Here is a 21,004-nt window from a genome sequence, read left to right as displayed (position 1 = left end):
ATGAAGAGGAAGTAAATAAAACTACAAACATGAAAGCAAAGTTGAGTAATAATTGCATTTTAGAGAAGACTATGTGCATTTCCTCAAGTTCTAAACTCTGATATTTGACATGAAAAATGTTTTAAATGCTGCGGTGACTTCTGATGCAAAATCCTGTTTAAAACCATATAATTGCCTTTGTCGGGTTCATCTGATGATCAATAATCAGACGTCCACGATATCTGAACATACAGATCCATCATTGTTTATCAGACGTCACAGATTAATTCTCTGAATCTCTGAAACTGTCACAAATAAGTGTCCCAAAAAAAAATTGCAGTCAAGTATTCACATACACAAATTAAATTCAAATTAGTCTTAAACAGCCCAAGATGTTTTTACATATACATTAAAATGAATTCTATGTTTTGGTAAAAATGTACCGACTTCTGCTCACAGCACTTTGTTTCTGGAAGTCCCCAGACCCTGTTTACCAACCTCTGACATGGTCTTAGGAAACAGTGGGGCCTCCACACTCTGTCTACAGGAATTAGTTTTCATCACTTTGAACCCAGAGGAAGTGAAACGCTGCAGCGCCACAGGTGAGAAGAAGAAAAGAACGACTCCACCACCACAGACAGACAGACAGACACATCTACTGGAGCCCAGTGAAGTCCAGCAGAGAAGGTAAGAGCATCATCGCTTTTAATCTCTTATCACAGGACAAAACTACTGAACATGAAAACTTAATAACACAGCTACATGAATAAATAATATCTAAAGCAAATATGAATTATTTAATGATAATTATCTTGACTCATTTCACAAGACTACTATCTACTTGTGAAGATACAGTAGTTTTGGTTTTATTTATTTAAAGCAGGTCAAAAGTTACACTGTGTGGGTACGTCAGATATATTTTGTGTCTGAGTCTGAGTAGTAAGTAGTATCTAGTGCCAGGTAAGATAAGGTAAGATAAGATAAAAATGACTTTATTAATCCCCAAAGGGAAATTCTGAAGACTGAAACACTCTTAAACATCTTAAGTCAAAAAGTCCATTGCACTATAATTTAATGCACTGTTTCCAAACATAGAAAATTCAGTCTTAAATAAATGTGAATAACAAAAACAAAACAATAGTTTAAAAAAAAAAATCAAATGACATGACAACACTTCAAATTCAGGTATTGATTCCTAATATGTTTAATCATACATCTCCCCATAGTGGGACAAATAAAGGATCATCTTATCTTATCTTATCTTATCTTATCTTATCTCCTATGTTCTTGTCTGGTTGTGGTAAAAGATTCAGACCTGATGTAATAAGGAAATGTTTTGAAATGTACAGAACCTGGCGAGTAACTGAATGATTGTACAACACGGTGTTTCTACACAGAGCCGCACACTGTTGATAACATCAACCTCAGGGATTTCCATCTTCACATTAGAAACACCTTCCTCAGTGGTTAATGAGCTGCATTAGTTATCTAATTATTTATTTATTAAGCTTTTATTTCAAACATGTAAGGTGGTATAAAAAGAGACTGACAGAACACAAAGCAACAAAACAACAACAAAAAAACAAATAGTGATAGAAAACAAATAAAAAGCTTATATTATCCTATACCTTGTCCTTTTTATCAATTATCCTCTAATAATTATTGTCAATATTACTTATCAATATATACATACATATACATATATGTGTGTATACACATCTAGAAATCTATTCAAAACCTACATACACCCATACAGACCTATATTCAGCCAATATTCATCTATATTAAAGTCAACGCTGCCAATTTGTTGTTGTATATACTTTTGTACATCACATTTTATTTTATTTGCTATTGCTATTTTATTATGTATAGTTTGTTCTTTATATTCTTATTCTTTATATTCTTATACTATATGTTGTTATCGTCACTGTGTGTCTGTGTAATGCTGCTGCTGCACTGTAATTTCCCAGCTTGGGATCAATAAAGTATATCTATCTATCTATCTATCTATCTATCTATCTATCTATCTATCTATCTATCTATCTATCTATCTATCTATCTATCTATCTATAATACTCCCATATGCAGTCACATATATCATTACAAAGTGAATTTTCTTGAGTCTTGTGCTGTTGATTTCTTTAAAACAAGAAGTATCTGCCCTCAGTTTAATTATGTAAACTAGGAACTGTAAACTTCTGCTTCTCATGATGATGCTTCTCTGCTTCTTCTGCCTCCAGTTCCCTCCACCATGTCGGACACAGCGGACCCCGACTTACCCCCAGTGACCCAGGACGCTCCCGGCTCAGATGTGTTCTACCCATCATCACCGACGGCGCCGCCACCGCCGTACCCCGACCCCGACCCGGGGCAGGAACCGCCTCCGTACTCCGTGTACTCAGTGTCGGGCATCATGTACCCTCCACCCAAAGCTGAGGAGGCCACCTGCGTCTCCGAACCCGGCGTTGGGTGCGAGTCGCTGGGCAACGTGGAGGTCCCGACCGGCGGCGAGGCTGCAGAGCCGAATCCGTTTGATGACAAGACAGTGAGAAGAGCGTTCGTCAGAAAGGTTTGTGTCTTTGAGAAGATCTGAACTTACACAAACAGTGTTTTATGTGTCTGATCTGAGGCAATATTTGGGAAATGTGTTTGATAGTCAGTCACATCACTCCCGTTCTTCTTTCACTACATTGGCTCCCAGTTAAATTCAGGATCATTTTTAAACTGATAATGTTTGTTTTTAAAGCTATCCATGGTTTTGCTCCAGTGTATCTGTCTGATTGTATAAAGCTTAGACGACACTGTAGAGCCCTCCGGTCCTCAGAACAGCCCCTGTTGGAGGTTCCTTTTTCTAATTTTAAACAGTGGGGGGATCGTGCCTTTTCGATAGCGGCCCCAAAATTGTGGAACTCCCTACCCCCTGAACTACATTTTATTAATGACTTGGCACTTTTTAAATCACATCTTAAAACTCATTTATTTAGACAGGCTTTTAATATTGAGTAACTTTTGCCTTTTGATATGCATTTTATCATTTGTGTTCTCTTGCTTTTGTATCTGCTGTTACTCCTTGTCACTTGTAATGTAATTTTTCTTTCTTTCTGTAAAGCACTTTGATCATCTTTCTGATGTTGTAAGGTGTAAGGTATAAACAAAGATGCCTTGCCTTCATATTTGCAGATCGAGGCACTAGAATCAGTGTCATGTCAGATCAGTGCAGGAGAGTTTGTGGAGAATAAACATGAGTGTTGTTCTTACTAACAGGCTATATTAATTATCAAACACTCGTTCTGAAAAAGTGAATTGAAAGTGTTTTCCCGTCCTTAAAGGGATAGTAGCATTTTTTTTAAAGTGGGGTTGTATGATCTACAAATAGCCTCTAAGTACTTTAATTGCAGTAGAAGACTCTCTGCACTCTACAATATAATTTTTCCAGCCCTTCAAAATGCAGGAAAAACGCAGTTTTTATTTGGACCTAACCAACTCACGTATCCCTCCGCCCAGGGTTAGCGCCCGCCGATCAGCAGTTGGTTAGCTACAAATAAAAACTGTGTTTTTCCTGCACTTTGAGGGGCTGGAAAAATTATATTATACCGAACAATGGAACTGTGTATTTTTTTTTCAGGTAAAACCTCTTTTAGGCCACGAAAATAGGCCGTTTCTTTGGGTCCATTCACAACAATGTATGTTGTAAATCTCTGGGCAGGGCTATTATGGGCTGGCGTTGCTAACGGGAGGAGTGCAGAGAGTCTGCTATTGCAATTAAAGTACTTAGGGGCTATTTGTAGATCATACAACCCCACTTAAAAAATGCTACTATCCCTTTAACTGGACACAAATCTTGTCTGTCATTCTTAAATCGATGCTTTTTCCAAATGGATGAAAAGCTGAGGACATTACGTAGATATGTTCACACTCGACCAAATCAAATTAAATTTGACAAAAAATATTGGTACACTGTGTTTTTATTTTGCCACAAGGCGGAAACAGTTCATCTAATCACTCAGTAACGAAGCTCTTGCTCCCGTCTCTCTGCCTGTGCAGGTGTTCTGCATCCTGACCGTGCAGCTGCTTTTTACCTTCACCGTGGTGTGTGTGTTCACCTTCTCCACCGTGGTCAAAAAGGCGGTGCAGGATAACCTGTGGGCTTACATCAGCTCCTTCATCATGTTCGCTGTGGTCGCCGTCACGCTCAGCTGCTGCCCGTCCTTCAACCGCCGTCACCCCTGGAACATCGTGGGACTGGTGAGGAGAGAAACACAACAACACACAGAGATCTACTTTTTTTTGTTGATATTAACCTTAAACACAAAAGGTCATTTTCACAGATGAGAGGAAATGAAACATGTATTGTACATTGTATTGTATGTACATCATCTTTGATGACTGTGGTATAATTAAGTCTGACTTCCTGTTTTCTAAGTTCACTGAACAACAGATCCTACACACTTTGGATCATAATGAACCAGTGAGAGGAAACAAAGGTTTTTAAATGATATGGTGATGTTTAACAACCTGAACTTGAAATACTTTTCACTGTCATTCACATACACAGCTGTGCAAAGAACAAAATGTCATCGCATTTGTTTCTCCCACGACCGTGTTGAGGTAGATAAGAATAAAAATAGATCAAATAGAGTTAAAAGGCAGGAGTACAAATGAATATATGAATAAATAGAGTGAAAATGGTGCTGGCTGTTCTGGTCCAAAGGCTGCAGTGCCTTTTTCCATTAATAATCCATTTATTAATGACTAATAACTGTATTTTGTGCCCACAGGCTGTGCTCACCCTCAGTTTGTCCTATGTGGTGGGAACCGTCGCCTCCTTCCACGACACCACCGCTGTGGTCATCACCATGGCGTCCACGCTGGCCATTTCTCTGGCAATCATCGCTTACTCAGTACAGGTCGGTCAAATAGCCTATCACACCTTTAAAGGAATAGTTCACCCAAAAATGAAATTCAGTCATTATTGACTCACCCTCATGCTGATGAATACTCCGGAGTAACCCTTTCATCTTCCTCCACACTGCTCATCTGCTGCAATCCAAGTGTCCTGAAGGGTTATAGTCCAGAGTTTACTCAAAACGACGTCATTTAGGACATTTTTACAGCCTAAACAGTCCTGTATTGAATTTGCCTGGGGCGCGTGAACATCAGAGACTGCAGCGGACACTGGGATTGCAGTGGACAAAGGAGGAATCTTACAAGGTTTTTGTGTAGTTTTATGGACGTTTTTGTGTCGGGCGCTATTGGCTCTCATATAAAGTTTTCATTGGACTACGAACCGGCCTCCCGGGTCTCCAGATGCACTTTGAGGAATAAAAAACTACTCCGGAGTATTCATCAGCATGAGGATTTCATTTTTTGGTGAACTATTCCTTTAATTTTTTTTTTTCCTGCAATAATTTGACCAAAACATTGTGGCATTTTGTGGATGAAATAAAGTGTGTCCAAGCAAATGCCAGTCAGTAGAATTTCATGATATATACAGTAGCTATATCACAGAAGAATACATAATATTATTGAATGGCCCCATCACTAAACTCACGTATTGTGTCATGGGTCGGCTGTACAGAGTGGGAATAAAGGTTGAATTTAATTTATACAAAAAAAAAAAAACAGTGAACGCATAAATTAAATGACTCACTGATGCCTTTCTGTTCTTTCTTGCAGAATCGCTTTCAGTTCGATATTTGTTACCTGTTGTTGCTCGTCCTGGTTGTGGACCTGTTCATGTTCCTCGTCTACTGCACCTTCTACTATTCACACATCCTCGACGTCGTCTACGGAAGCCTGGGAGCTCTGCTGTTTTCACTGGTAGGCACGACACAGAAAAACACGCACACACACACCGATGATAATAATGTGGCTATTTAAAAGGATCATGACACATTAACTAGACTTAGACAGGAGCTTTGATACTTTATAACAGAGGAAACTATGTGCAGGTTGGTAATAATGAAGTAAACCAAGGGTTTTGATACGATTTACACTTGGTCATTGACAGTAGTTTAGTTTAGAGCAAAATGTTACAGGAGAAAAAAGTCACAACTAATGTTACGAACTTACGATCAACAGCAGGAAGGAGGAACAAACTCCTAAAGCCTTATTTTGAAAGGAACTGAATTTAAACTTCAATACACATTCAATACAAAATAGGAATATACATATCTAACTCTAATTCTAGCTACAGTAATCAACAATTGCTCTGTAAGGAAAAAGGAAACTTAGCATGAGGTTCACTGTTCGTCAAAGTGCAGTTTCACTTAATTTTCTGCATCATCACTGTCGGGTCGGGTGTGTGGAGCTGCATTAATATAAACTTATGCACATCTGCTATAAAAAATATAATAATATGGTCCAGTTTTTAGTATTTTAACAGTGAGCACTCATTAGATACAAAGTGTGATGCTCTGCAGAAAATAATGAACCAATGTGAGAACTTTAACGACGACAATGTAGAGCATGAACGTCACATTCACAATTTGGACGTTTAATAAATAAAATAGTTGAAGGTAAATAATCTGTAGATGGATGAAATAATTATTTTTTATAAAATCATCATCTGAGGCTCCAACATGAGAAAACATTATCAACCAACCGCTCACCGCTTAAATACTGCAACTACACAGTACCGGTAGTTCATTTAGTTTCCAGTCATCAGAGGAGAAGCACAGGTTTTATGAACAGCTCATAAAACAGTGAACAGACAAAAGATGGAAATAAATAACTATAAGGTATATTTACTCAAGAAGGACACAAAAGAACAATCATGAGGAACTGACTGTACCTGCAGCTACATGATATTTATTTCACAGTTGCTGTTACCAGGTAGATTTTACATTAACATCTACTCAGCTTATAAAATGAAAGACTGTGTTATAAATTATACCCTACACTATTAAAGTGTTAAAATTAAGACCTGTCAATATTGTTTTAACATGTTAATACAATAGTAATAATAGTGCAGAAAAATATTGAATGATTCTTCTTTCTTAAAGGGAACTTACCTTTATGTTTGATAATAATAAGTACATTTTGCTGGTTTTAAAAGCAGAACTATTAGTTTTAGTGGAGTATTACTATCACATAATAGTATAATAATAAAATACCTATAATAGCAGGACCATAAAACCAAAGTTGCTACATGAAATTCAATAATTATATAATTTATACTTGTGCTTTTCCTGCTGTGATGTGTTCAAATGTCCTGTGTAAAAACAGACCCATCATTTAAAAACGATGTCAGTGTTTTATAGTTCTCACCCCGTCTGTCCTCTCTCTTGCTCTCTGTGTCTCAGTTCCTGATGATCGACTCTCAGATGATCATGACCCGTGTGAATCCTGAGGAATACGTCAGCGCTGCTCTCACGATGTACCTCGACATCGTCCTCATCTTCCTCTACCTGATGGGGAGGAGGTGAAACTGTACACACACACACACACACACACAGATACACACGTACAGATACACACACAGACCAAACTCATCATGAAAATGTCCTTTATTATTATTATCATCATCCCGTATATGATGTAACTGCATCCTGTTTCTTGTTCAAACAACGAATGAATGATCATCAGTGTTTATGTCGACTCTTGTTGTTCCCATTTTTACATAAATAAAACACACAATGAGACATTTTTTGTTGTGATTTTGTTCTGCATGTTGATCCATTTAACCCAGCAGTCACTGAAACAAACAATAATTTCTACTTTTTCTGACATTAACAAGACACATTCATATAAAAAAAAACGTGGCAGTAGAAAGGTCAAATACCTGCCTGAAGAAGATCATTACATCTGTGTGTGTTACACCCAGCAGCAGCACAGAGGTCTTCAATATAGTTTTAAAGGGATAGTAGCATTTTTTTTTTAAAGTGGGGTTGTATGATCTACAAATAGCCCCTAAGTACTTTAATTGCAGTAGAAGACTCTCTGCACTCCTCCCGTTAGCAACGCCAGCCCATAGCCCTGCCCAGAGATTTACAACATACAGTGTTGTGAACAGACCCAAAGAAACGGCCTATTTTCTTGGCCTAAAAGAGGCTTTACCTAAAAATAAAAAAAAACACAGTTCCATTGTTCGCTATAATATAATTTTTTCCAGCCCCTCAAAGTGCAGTTTTTATTTGGACCTAACCAACTGCTGATCGGTGGGCGCTAACCCTGGGCGGAGGGATACGTGAGTTGGTTAGGTCCAAATAAAAACTGTGTTTTTCCTGCACTTTGAGGGGCTGGAAAAAATTATATTATAGCGAACAATGGAACTGTGTATTTTTTTTTTCAGGTAAAACCCCTTTTAGGCCGTGAAAATAGGCCGTTTCTTTGGGTCTGTTCACAACACTGTAAGTTGTAAATCTCTGGGCAGGGCTATGGGCTGGCGTTGCTAACGGGAGGAGTGCAGAGAGTCTTCTACTGCAATTAAAGTACTTAGGGGCTATTTGTAGATCATACAACCCCACTTTTAAAAAAATGCTACTATCCCTTTAAGTGTCTGCTTCTCTCCTTTCGCCGAACAGTTTTACCAGAAATGTGCTCATATTTCTTTTGAAACCGATGCCAATATTGCTGAAAACGGTAGATTTCTTTTGCTAGGAGCATCATGACTGGGAGTGGAAGCTAGACAGACATAGCAACAGTAACCAAGGGGGCGAGGCTTGAGCCTGTAAGTCTGAGCGCAGGGTAAAGGGAGAGTTACACACACACACACACACACACACACACATCTGTTTACAAATCGCCGTAGCATTTGCGGATCCCAGCCACGGCAGAAGTGTACCAACATTTGTGTGTAAAAAGACCATGGATGTATTATATTTAAATCCATGAAAAAGACAAGACAGCCAATCGAGAGCTCCCACCCGGCTTGTAACTGATGACAGACACTTACAGGTCTGTGTACGACGTATTTACAGAACTGTTTACACTTTTACAGATTTATGTAGGCTACACTTACAGATCTTTGCCATAGTAGTCTATGATCTTTGCACACATTTGCAGATTTGTCTTCACTTGCAAATCTGAATACAGACAACAAGGATTTGTTTTACACATTTACAAATCTGACAGATTCTGAATGCACATTTGCAGATGCATGTAGGTACATACACACACATGTCAGTAACGTTACACATTTACGAATCTGATCACACACACAGACACACCCAGGCACACACACACACACACACAGATTGAGTTACAAATAATAAAGTAACAATAATACCTCCATACTTTTCAGCGTTTTCGGGGAGCCCTGCCAGCCTTTTAAGTTCTTTCTCCGAGCACGATTTTCTAGATCTTCAGTCATCTCATCTCTGTTTTCACACTCTGCAAGCCGTTAGCATTATCATTAGCATTAGCATTAGCATTAGCGGTGATATCTTGTTGAAGGTCCGCTAACTTAAACTCTTTTGCACAGCATCGACAGAGCTATTCATCACAGCTATGCGTCTTCTCTCCACGAGGTTTTGCCCCGAAGCCATCAAGGATACTTACTTTTATCTTGGTGTTAATCGCGGCGACATAGCAGTAGTAGTAATAGTAGTAGTAGTGACTGCAGCTCTTTTAGCACCGCAGCTAAATCATGGTCGTTATAGCAACATCGGCTAACGTTAGCGGAGTAGTTTTTGGGATCTGGAACTGCTCATCTCACAGTCTTTACGCGTTAATGACTTTAGGACTTTGCAAACATTTTTCGCAGAGCTGTGAGGAGGAGAGGAGACCCCCACTCTAAAAAGCTGCCATCTTGGTCTGGGGCTCCACAGCGCCCGGAAATATGAATTATTTAATGATTTGATACAGTAGTTTTATTTATTTATTTATTTATTTATATTAGAGCAGGTCGAAAGTTATAGTAGGGGAGACCGGGGACAGTAGCAACAGGGGATGGTTGCAACATGTCATTTTTCTCCCATCATGAACAAGCTAGAGTGATGATACTCACACTGCACATGCTTAGTTGGATTCCCCCCCTTGCAGAGAAAAATCAGTTGAATTCAAAAGATGCTCCAGGATTTATTGCAAATTTTGCGATGCATTTTTTTTTATTCCCTCACAAGTTGTTCCATTCATCCTATGTCACTGAAAGTCTTTTTTTTTCAATTTGAATATTTGACATCTGCACATACAATAAGGCCTCCTAATCTAGACAAATCTATACTGTAATTGCCATCTGATCAAAGCTGATGAATAAATAACACTATAGAACTTACATTTTTGATAATAATCCTTTTACTAGACATGAAATAAATTGTATTTGTAACATGTTGCAACCATAGACTGTAAAAAGAAGGTTGCAACTGTCCCTGGTCAGTTGCAACATCTGACTCCTTATTACACTCAAATGCAAATTGTGAAGAATGTGGATTCTGTAATCATCTTTTAATTGTGTTGGCTATTAACAGACAAATGTAAGTTTATTGTATAAAAATTTGGTTTGTTTAATCCAAACCGTCTCTGAGTAAGAGAGCCAAATGCAAAAAGTGTTGCAACTGTCCCCGGTCTTCCCTACGTCAGATTTACTTTGTGTGATGTTGGGGGGATGAACTCCATGTGCATCAAAGGAGACACAGGTATAAGTGTATAACTTTGACATTTGTTCTTTATTGGAGGATTTGTGCCTCAAATATCTTTGAGATTTTCAATTGGGCAACTGGAAAAGGAGTCACTGTTGGACCCCAGAGCGACTTAAAGGGATAGTTCAACATTTTGGCAAATTGGCCCATTGCCATAATCGCTATAGTCATAGCAGTAGGTTCGTTACCTTTATTTGTCGGTGTAAGCTATTTTTAGAACGGAGGAGCGGAGCGGCAGGCTGTTCAGAGCTACACTATGGAGGCTAATGGAATTTCTTGGTTTCCCTCATCAAACTCATCAAATACAAAATCCCAAAACTCCAAAACGCTCTGGTGGACAAGTTGTGACCTGCACAATCACCACAATATGAGATAATAATGGAACGTTACGAAACGGAGCCGTTTTCGAGGTAAATACAGAGTCTGCTTGCTGAAAAACTGTCCCTGAACGCAACGCGCATCAGCGGTTTTGCATGAATTTACCTCTAAAACAACTCTGTCTGGTAACGTTGTGTTATTATCTCATAGCGTGGTGAATGTGCAGGTCACAACTTGTCCACGAAAGCGTTTTGGAGTTTTGGGATTTTGTATTTGATGAGTTTGATGAGGGAAACCAAGAAATTCCATTAGCCTCCATAGTGTAGCTCTGAACAGCCTGCCGCTCCGCTCCTCCGTTCTAAAAATAGCTTACACCGACAAATAAAGGTAACGAACCTACTGCTATGACTATAGGGATTATGGCAATGGGCCAATTTGCCAAAATGTTGAACTATCCCTTTAAAAATCTATCCAAATACCCAAACCTATTAACTTTTAATTGGACCAATTTGCTTGTTTAAAACTGAGTACGGGTAGTGTACTGAGTAGTAAGTAGTATCTAGTGCCAGATAAGATAAGATAAGATAAGATAAGATAAAAATGACTTTATTAATCCCCAAAGGGAAATTCTGAAGACTGAAACACTCTTAAACATCTTAAGTCAAAAAAGCCCATTGCACTATAAATTAATGCACTTTCCAAACATAGAAAATTCAGTCTTAAATATATATTTTTTTTAATTAAATGACAGGACAACACAATTCAGGTATTAATTCCTAATATGTTAATTGTAAATTTCCCCATAGTGGGACGAATAAAGGATCATCTTATCTTATCTTATCTTATCTTATCTTATCTCCTATGTTCTTGTCTAGTTGTGGTAGAAGATTCAGACCTGATGTAATAAGGAAATGTACAGAACCTGGCGTTTTGTTCTCGCACCACATTCAACTGAATGATTGTACAACACGGTGTTTCTACACAGAGCCGCACACTGTTGATAACATCAACCTCAGGGATTTCCATCTTTCCATTTTTCTCCAATTTTCTTCAGTATTATGCTGTTGATTTATTTCTTTAAAACAAGAAGTATTTGCCCTCAGTTTAATTATTGTCACAAACTGGCTCAGTGGATGTGACAATGAGGGGAGACCACATAAAGTTTAATTAAGAACAAATAATTTATTATAACTAAAACATAAACCAAAGGTACAATAAGGTGTGGAAGTCTGTAGGATTTATCATGAATGCAGTGCATGGATGAGCGGTCTGTGTGCTGTGGTGGAGGTGTTGAAGGTGCAAAACCAAAAAGGATGTCAGCGAGTGGAAGGGAGAGAGAGTTTATAGGATGGCGCCCAGGTGGAGGGAATCAGCTGACGACCCTAAATTGGCTGCCAGGTCAGCCTCCAGCCCACGAGAGGGTCGTCACATTATGTAAACTAGGAATGGGCTCTTTGCACTAGTGATGTGCAGATCGATACTGAAATATCGATACTTCCGATACCAGGTCTGTGTGCTCTAGAATCAATTCTCAAATGAAAATATTGATACTTTTGATACTTCAGTCATCTGTGGTTATGCATATCATTAACAGGAACACGGTGGAAAGTAACTAAACTATTGAGATCTTGTCTAAATGACACGCGGTTGGTAGGAACTACTTTTTCTTCCGCCTGGGTAAGTGCGTAACGTGAAGCGCAGCGGCATGCTGCTGCTCACAAAGTCAGTCTGTGTAGAGTCAATGGCGGAGCGGAAAGGAGTCAGGTGTGGAGCTATTTCAGTAGCCTGATGCATCAGCCGCTTATTTCATTACATTTCATATAGCGTATGAACACGAGCCATAGGGATTCGTTTGCTTCCGGGAGGCGGTTGCTTACATTTGCTTCAACTAATCGCTGCTGCTTGGTGGTCACGTGTGCTATACACCAGTTAAGCTCATAGGTTAATCTTGAGCGCTTGAGTTCAACGTCATCGCCTTCACTTACCCGTCTGTTCGCTGATTGGTCCGTCCGCTCTGGCGGACGGAGCAAACCGAAACGCATTGCTAGTTCCCTGACTACATGGTTGAGGCAAATTAAATTTGCCGGAACCAGTAGGCGGCGCTAGCCTGGCTACTATTTCAGTGCCACAAACAGTGAAGATGAAGTCTGGAATATCTGTGGGAAAATTATGAATAATATTATAAATGCATGAATTAAAAGAAATATATGTTTGTTTATCATTTTCTTATTTAATTCATGGTTTTATTATTTTACTTATGTTCTTTTTTTAGTGTTTGAAACACTATTTTTGGCTATATTCCTAACGAGGCCACTACCTCAATATAGTTCAGAGTTTAAAATAAATGCGTTACTCTTAAGTCTTGCATCCTTAGGAAGCTATGACTTGAAATACAGTACCAGGCACATTAGGTGCATTTGCACAAAGTATCGGTATCGGATCGGTATCGCCGATACCAACCTGAATTTTACTCAGTATCGGATCGGAAAGGAAATTTGTGGTATCGAACATCACTACTTTGCACAGCTCCCCAGGTGTGTCTGACCATTGTGACTACTCAGACACACCAGGATTAATCAGTCTGTCCAATAATGTAGGACAGGAAACAAAGGAGCAGCATTAAGTTCAGGAAGTAGTGGAGCTGTGCAAAGAGCCCATTGCCCACTTCTGCTTCTCATGTGACTGAACTTTATCTTTGGCCTCCAGATTCCTCCACCATGCCGGACACAGCGGACCCCGACTTTCCCCCAGTGACCCATAGGGGTGGGTATTGCCAAGGACCTCATGATATGATACGCATCACGATACTTGAGTCACGATACGATACAATATTGCGATATCCAAATTTTGCGATATATTGCGATATTCTACGATATTCTACATAGTTCACTGAAAAATTATGCATCTTAAAATCCGAGTTGTATGTACATCAGATGATAGTGATAATTTATAGGACAAACTGAGTCAAAACAATGTAATTCAAATTATCCATGCCATTTTATACAAGTGCAAGTTACAACAACATATTTGCATGTACAACACACTGTCTGAGGTAGCAGTACAGTGACACCTCGCGGAGCAGAGGTGCGGAAGTCGTACTGGATTTACGTCTGAAACATGATTTATTATTTGAAAAAAAAAAAGATTGATATTTAAATATTGAATATCGATATCGTATCGCGATATATTGCCATATCGATATTTTTGCCCACCCCTAGTGACCCAAGAAGCTCCCGGCTCCGATGTGTTCTACCCATTACGAGGCCATGACGAGCCGCCACCGCCGTACCCCGACCCCGACCCGGGGGAGGAACCGCCGCCGTACTCCGCTGCAGTGTCGGGCATCATGTATCCTCCACCCCAAGCTGAGGAGGCCACCTGCGTCTCCGAACCCGGCGTTGGGTGCGAGTTGCTGGGCAACGTGGAGGTCCTGACCGGCGGCGAGGCTGCAGAGTCGAATTCGTTTGATGACAAGACAGTGAGAAGAGCGTTCGTCAGAAAGGTTTGTGTCTTTGAGAAGATCTGAACTTACACAAACAGTGTTTTATGTGTCTGATCTGAGACAATATTTGGGAAATGTGTTTGATAGAAAAGTGGTAAAAAAAAGTGGGCCTATCAGTGCGTTCCCCAACCCTCCAATGACATTGAAAAATTCCAGACAATGGAACTTAAGGAAGCTGAATTAGTATATTCCTGCAACACAAAAATATTTTTTTCTAGAGATTGACCTTGTCTTTGTTTTTATTTTTAACAGAAGGGACACTTTCTCCTCTTTAGGCCTCCAATAACAATCAATAGGAGCAGGAAAAGTCACCCATTAGACATTCACAACCCTTGAAAAGAGGCCGTTAACACATTACTTTGTTGTTATTAAGCATAAAGACACCTTGATGCTAAATTGGGCAAGTAAGCACATTCAGTAACTTATTTGTGAAGAATAAAAGTTCAAGTTTAAGCAACTTAAAGGTACATTGTGTAGGAATTACTCCCACCTAGCGTTGCAGTTGTATATCGCAAGCAACTTAATCGTATTTTTCATGCTGCATTCACATGAAATTGGGCAGACGGCAGACGGACGACAGCCGCTGCACGTAACGGCATAAACAAGCCTCTATGTTTAAACAAGTGGTCCGTCAGTACGAGGCAAAACAATACACGTGACAATTTCTCTGGACTTCTGTGACTAAAATGACATTTGGTGTGTTACCGACGGCCGTCTGCCCGACTGCAGGTGAATGCAGCATCAGTGTAACGCTCCATTCCTCCCCATCAACAGTTTGTTGATGGGGGGATTACTGATTAATGAAAAACAGACTTTTGAACGAAATAATCGATCTTCGTGAATAGATAACAGGAGAAGTTACACAATGTCCCTTTAAGTTTAAAGTAAGTGTTTTTTTTCCCCACATATTTTTATGTATTGATAATCGTTTCTTTAATTTTGTATATACATCTTTTTGAAAAAATATTACCTCTAATGGGTGAAGAAACTTTGAATTTTTAGTTATAGCACCATAATAATCTCTTATCTCATAAATCCAATATTTGCAGCAGATTAAACAGATTCTCAGTTTCAGAGCTTCATATGAGATCGAGGCACTAGAATCAGTGTCATGTCAGATCAGTGCAGGAGAGTTTGTGGAGAATAAACATGAGTGTCATATTAATAATCATACACTCGTTCTGAAAAAGTTGAAAATGAAGTCAATTGAAAGTGTTTTTGTGTCCTAACCAGACACAAATCTTGTCTGTCATTCTTAAATCGATGCTTTTTCCAAATAAAACTAAAAACATTACATAGATATGTTCACGCCCGACCAAATCAAACTGAGTTAAATTTGACAAAAAATATTTTGCCACAAGGCGGAAACAGTTCATCTAACGAAGCTCTTCCTCCCGTCTCTCTGCCTGTGCAGGTGTTCTGCATCCTGACCGTGCAGCTGCTCTTCATCTTCACCGTGGTGTGTGTGTTCACCTTCTCCACCGTGGTCAAAGAGGCGGTGCAGGATAACCTGTGGGCCTACATCATCTCCTGCGTCATCTTCGCTGTGGTCTTCATCACGCTCAGCTACTACCGGTCCTTCAGCCGCCGTCACCCATGGAACATCGTGGGACTGGTGGGAGCAAAACACAACAACACACAGAGATCTACTGAGATTCTTACTTTTTTTGTTGTTGATATTAACATTAAACACAAAACGTAATTTCCACGGATGAGAGGAAAAAAAACATGTATTTAAATTTACATCATCTTTGATGAGTAAAGCTAAAAACCTCAGTTTCCTCCTTAGACTAGGTCACACTATGTCATTGTGGTATAATTAAGTCTGACCTGTTTTCTAAGTTCACTGAACAACAGATCCTACACACTTTGGATCATAATGAACCAGTGAGAGGGAACAAAGGTTTTTAAATGATATGGTGATGTTTAAAGGGATACGCCAACATTTCTTTTTCGTGTCTTGCCTCACTCCCGAGTCCATGACAAGCAGATAGACACCATCCTTTCGACTGTGCGTGCAGTAACAAGGGAGATACGGGCAGAGCTGGCGCACCGCTAATTAGCTTAGCTCAAACACTGGAAGTGTATGGGTAGTGTTAGCCTGCCTCCTACCCAAGCCGAAATCAGCAGTCAGAAGCTGATTTCATTTTAGCTCTAAACTCTGTAAATATATCACTTTGTCAACATTTCAAACATTTTTAGGCGAGAAAGTAGCTGTTTAGATCAGCAGTGTGTCGTTAATTTGTCTAAATACCAGCTGTTCACAATTTTGTTCGGACGAATTTGGCGCTATACTCAAGCTAGCCGTTGTGACCAACGCACTTCCGGTTACTTTCACAAAATAAAACACGTGTTTCCCTTTACATACAGAAAACCATGACGATAGAATTTGTGCTTTTACTTTGAAATAGGAAACTAACCTACCCTCGATGTAGCTAGCTTGAACCAAAATAAACCGTCTCTGCTTGAACCCTCCGTTTTGACCGATCTCGTCCCGTTAGCGGTATTTGACGGCTCAAGATGCCTTAGCGGAGAGTTTTGTCAGCTCTGAGACGAAGATCGGCCCGCCGGTTTCCGTTTAGAGTTGCTGAAGAGTTTCTCTGATGACTTTAGGTGGAGGCAGGCTAACACTACCCATACACTTCCAGTGTTTGAGCTAAGCTAATTAGCGGTGCGCCAGGCAGCTCTGCCTGCGTATCTCACTTGTTACTGCACGCACAGTCGAAAGGATGGTGTCTATCTGCTTGTCATGGACTCGTGAGTGAGGCAAGACATAAAAAAAACAAAACAATGTTGGCATATCCCTTTAATAACCTGATCTTGAAATACTTTTCATTGTCATTCACATACACAGCTGCGCAAAGAACAAAATGTCATTGCATTTGTTTCTCCCACGGCCGTGTTGAGGTAGATAAGAATAAAAATAGATAAAATAGAGTTAAATGTCAGGAGTACAAATAAATACATAAATAAATAGAGTGAAAAATACAAAGTTTCCATTAATAATCCATTTATTAATTAGTAATAACTGTATTTTGTGTCCACAGGCTGTGCTCACCCTCAGTTTGTCCTGTGTGTTGGGAACCGCCGCCTCCTTCCACGACACCACCGCTGTGGTCATCGCCATTGCGTCCACGCTGGCCATTTCTCTGGCAATCATCGCTTACTCAGTACAGGTCGGTCAAATATCACACCTTTTAATTAAGAGAGGAAATCCATAGTAGGTACTCAGGGTTCCAGCTTCTTCAATGATAAGTTCAAATTTTTTTCTGGTTCAAATTGACCAAAACATTTTGGGTTTTTTGTGGATGAAATAAAGTGTGTCCAAGTAAATTTCAGAATTTCATGATATATTTATTATAGAAGAATAATATTATTGAATGGCCCCATCACTAAACTCATGTATTGTGTCATGGGTCGGCTGTACAGAGTGGGAATAAAGGTTGAATTTAATTTAAGCAAACTGTCACAACATTACTATTTATCGTACTGATGGAAATTTGCTTAGACACACTTTAATTGATGGAGAGAATATTCAGCAGAATAATTAATACGCAGATCTGTGTGAACGTGTACTCGATTACAGCTGGTATTACATAATAACTGTACAAGTATGAACTGTGGAAACAAGTTATTCTATAACTGGATTGAAGAAACGATCTAAACTCTTTTAAGCTACTGAGGCTGGAGCCAAAGAACGTGTTTGTTATATAACACTTGTATACTGTTGTTAGAAAACCAAATATAAAGTATATTTTTTCTTATTTCTGAGGAACTTTAGAGATAAAAAACACTGAATGGACAGTAAACGCATCAATTAAATGACTCACTGATGTCTTTCTGTTCTTTCTTGCAGACTCGCTTTCAGTTAAATTTTTGGAACTTGTTGCAGCTCATCCTGGGTGTGGACCTGTTCATGTTCCTCGTCTACTGCACCTTCCACTATTCACACATCCTCGATGTCTTCTGCGGAAGCCTGGGAGCTCTGCTGTTTTCACTGGTAGGCACGACACAGAAAAACACACAGACACACCGATGATAATAATGTGGCTATTTAAAAGGATCATGACACATTAACTAGACTTAGACAGGAGCTTTGATACTTTATAACAGAGGAAACTATGTGCAGGTCGGTAATTAATTAAGTTAATCAAGGTTTTTGATACGATTTACACTTGGTCATTGACAGTAGTTTAGTTTAGAGCAAATGTTTCTTGAGAAAAAAGGGGTTAGCAGGAAGGAGGAACAAACTCCTAAAGCTTATTTTGAAAGGAACTGAATTTACACTTCAATAAAAATCCTACAAAATAGGAATATAAAACTGAAGTTGCTACATGAAATTCAATAATTATATAATTTATACTTGTGCTTTTCCTGCTGTGATGTGTTCAAATGTCCTGTGTAAAAACAGACCTGTCATTTTAAATACTACCGGTACGTCAGTGTTTTCTTCTTCTCACCCTGTCTGTCTGTCCTTGTCTCTCTCTCTCTTTCTCCGTCTCAGTTTCTGATGAGCGACTCTCAGATGATCATGGACCGTTTGAATCCTGAGGAATACGTCAGCGCTCCTCTCGTGATGTACCTCGACATTGGCCGTTGCTGCTTCTACCTAGCTAAATCCGGTACAAGGCATCTCGACTCATCTCGAGACTAATGTTATTTTGTACATTGTCCCTGATACAAATAAACTTATTAAACTAAACTAAACTAAACTAAACCTGATGGGGAGGAGGTGAAACTGTACACACACACACAGAAAGTAGGATGTCACGATTACTTGTTTTCACAATTAATCACGGTATTAAATGCCACAATTAATTAATCGTAAAGATTCCTAAATACCGACACTTTCCAAAATAGATTGTGTTGGAAACACAGAGGCAGATGTGCACCAAAGTAAAGGTAAATGTAAGAAATACTGGTCCATAATGTAACATACAAGTGGTAGGAATTTAAATGTTAGTATGTCATTTGTGATAAAAAAAAAAAAAAAAAAAACGAACAATTAAAATAAACTTAAACATTTGGTATAGTAGCTACTTAAAATATTTAGCGTAAATAATTATTAATGTAATTATATTTTGACTGTATGTGATTTAACACTTTCATATGTTGTGAAATTAATTAATGCACAATAATCGTGATAATTGTAATACCGTGATTATTTCTCTGACAATAATCGTACAAAGAAAATCTATAATCGTGACATCCCTAACAGGAAGACACACACAGTGATGGTCCTCCGACACCCGAGGCTCCGACACATGCGCGGTACGTCGCTCATGAAGCATTTGTTTCGAACCACTGTGCCGAGACGTGGTTTGTGACGTATGAACCACACTTCACTGATTCAGTCATTCATGAAGCAGCGTCAGTGTTTTGGTTGTCTCGGCTCTGAGCTGAGCCTTCGAAGCACATAGAAACTGAGACGGCAGAGATTTGTGTGTAACAAACAGTTGAACAAAGAAGGCTCACGCACATCCAGAGTGCAACCAGGCAAGGCAAGGCAATTTTATTTGTATAGCCCGTTTTTACAAACAGTTTGTCTCAAAGGGCTTTACATGGCATCGTAACAACATCCTCTGTCCTTAGACCCTCACATCGACTGAGGAAAAACTCCATGGAAAACCCTTTCAACAGGGAAAACCAGGAGAAACCTCAGGGTGAGCAACAGAGGAGGGATCCCTCACCCAGGACGGACAGACGTGCAATAGATGTTGTTACAGACAAGAAAACAGTTTACAGTTTATGTCACAGACCCAGAACCAGGTGCTGAGTCCAGGGAGGCGAACATCAAAAAGAAGATTCAGTACCAGAAATTCTATAACATGAGCTACTAAACCATGATATTTGAAACATTTATTTATTTGTTGTAATGCTGTAATGTTGTAATGCATATTTGTAAAGACTGAAGAAGTGTCAACGACAGTATGAGCTCAGGAAATATTTAACACGTCCCTTTCGACGAGTGGCGCACTGTGATTATATTTGGCTGTCAATGCAGAGACCGAGTTTGCCTTTTTCTTTTGAAATGAGATCATCTACTCTACACCATTTCACACCGTTTAAGCCAAGATAAGCTAGACTGTTTAGACTTGTTTCAGAGGAGAATGTGATAGGCAAATATATATCAGGCTAAGTAGCCTATAACGAAAGCCTATCACAATCAGAGTAACTTCATGTTTATTTTGTTTTTTTTTATATTTTATTGTGTCAGCTTGAAAGTTTACCATACAACCATGTACTGTAACGTTAGTTGAACAGAGTGAACATGGCGAATCAAATCTCAAACAATCAATAAACCAAGGATTGCATCAATTGCACTTCATTTTATTGAACACTAGATATCAAACTGGAGCACTACAGTATGTCAGTGAAACCTCCAGTAATGGATCATTACTTGATAAAGGTGTTGAAGCCTCAACAAAGCCTCGATTGCCCGTCACTAGACACACACACACAGACCAAACTGTACTCATCATGAAAATGTCCTTTATTATTGTTATTATTATTATCATCATCCTGTATATGATGTAACTGCATCCTGTTTCTTGTTCAAACAACGAATGAATGATCATCAGTGTTTATGTCGACTCTTGTTGTTCCCACTTTTACATAAATAAAA

At 39.1% G+C, this 21,004-nt stretch overlaps 2 protein-coding genes across 2 annotated transcripts; both read left to right on the top strand.

The window, feature by feature from the left end:
* Positions 1-2,230: 2,230 nt before the first annotated feature.
* Positions 2,231-7,464, top strand: LOC311000132 (protein lifeguard 1-like; the record flags this gene model as incomplete). The annotated part of the gene is made up of 5 exons (XM_083990766.1): positions 2,231-2,548; positions 4,024-4,224; positions 4,758-4,886; positions 5,656-5,799; positions 7,284-7,464. 5 exons carry the CDS (start codon positions 2,231-2,233, stop codon positions 7,404-7,406), a joined length of 915 nt encoding a protein of 304 aa, XP_083846892.1. The 3' UTR covers positions 7,407-7,464.
* Positions 7,465-8,742: 1,278 nt separating this feature from the next.
* On the top strand, positions 8,743-20,972 carry LOC311000455 (protein lifeguard 1-like). Its single transcript, XM_083991176.1, has 7 exons — positions 8,743-8,877; positions 13,584-13,640; positions 14,096-14,379; positions 15,794-15,994; positions 17,427-17,555; positions 18,236-18,379; positions 18,884-20,972. The coding sequence occupies exons 2-7, from the start codon at positions 13,595-13,597 to the stop codon at positions 19,031-19,033; spliced, it is 954 nt and encodes a 317-aa protein (XP_083847302.1). The 5' UTR covers positions 8,743-8,877; positions 13,584-13,594; the 3' UTR covers positions 19,034-20,972.
* The last annotated feature ends 32 nt before the right edge of the window (positions 20,973-21,004 follow it).

Source organism: Trachurus trachurus, assembly GCF_905171665.1.
Source record: "Trachurus trachurus genome assembly, chromosome: 17".
Classification (NCBI taxonomy): Eukaryota; Metazoa; Chordata; class Actinopteri; order Carangiformes; family Carangidae; genus Trachurus; species Trachurus trachurus.
Note: the sequence above shows the minus strand (reverse complement) of the source record. Positions and strands in the feature narration are given on the sequence as shown.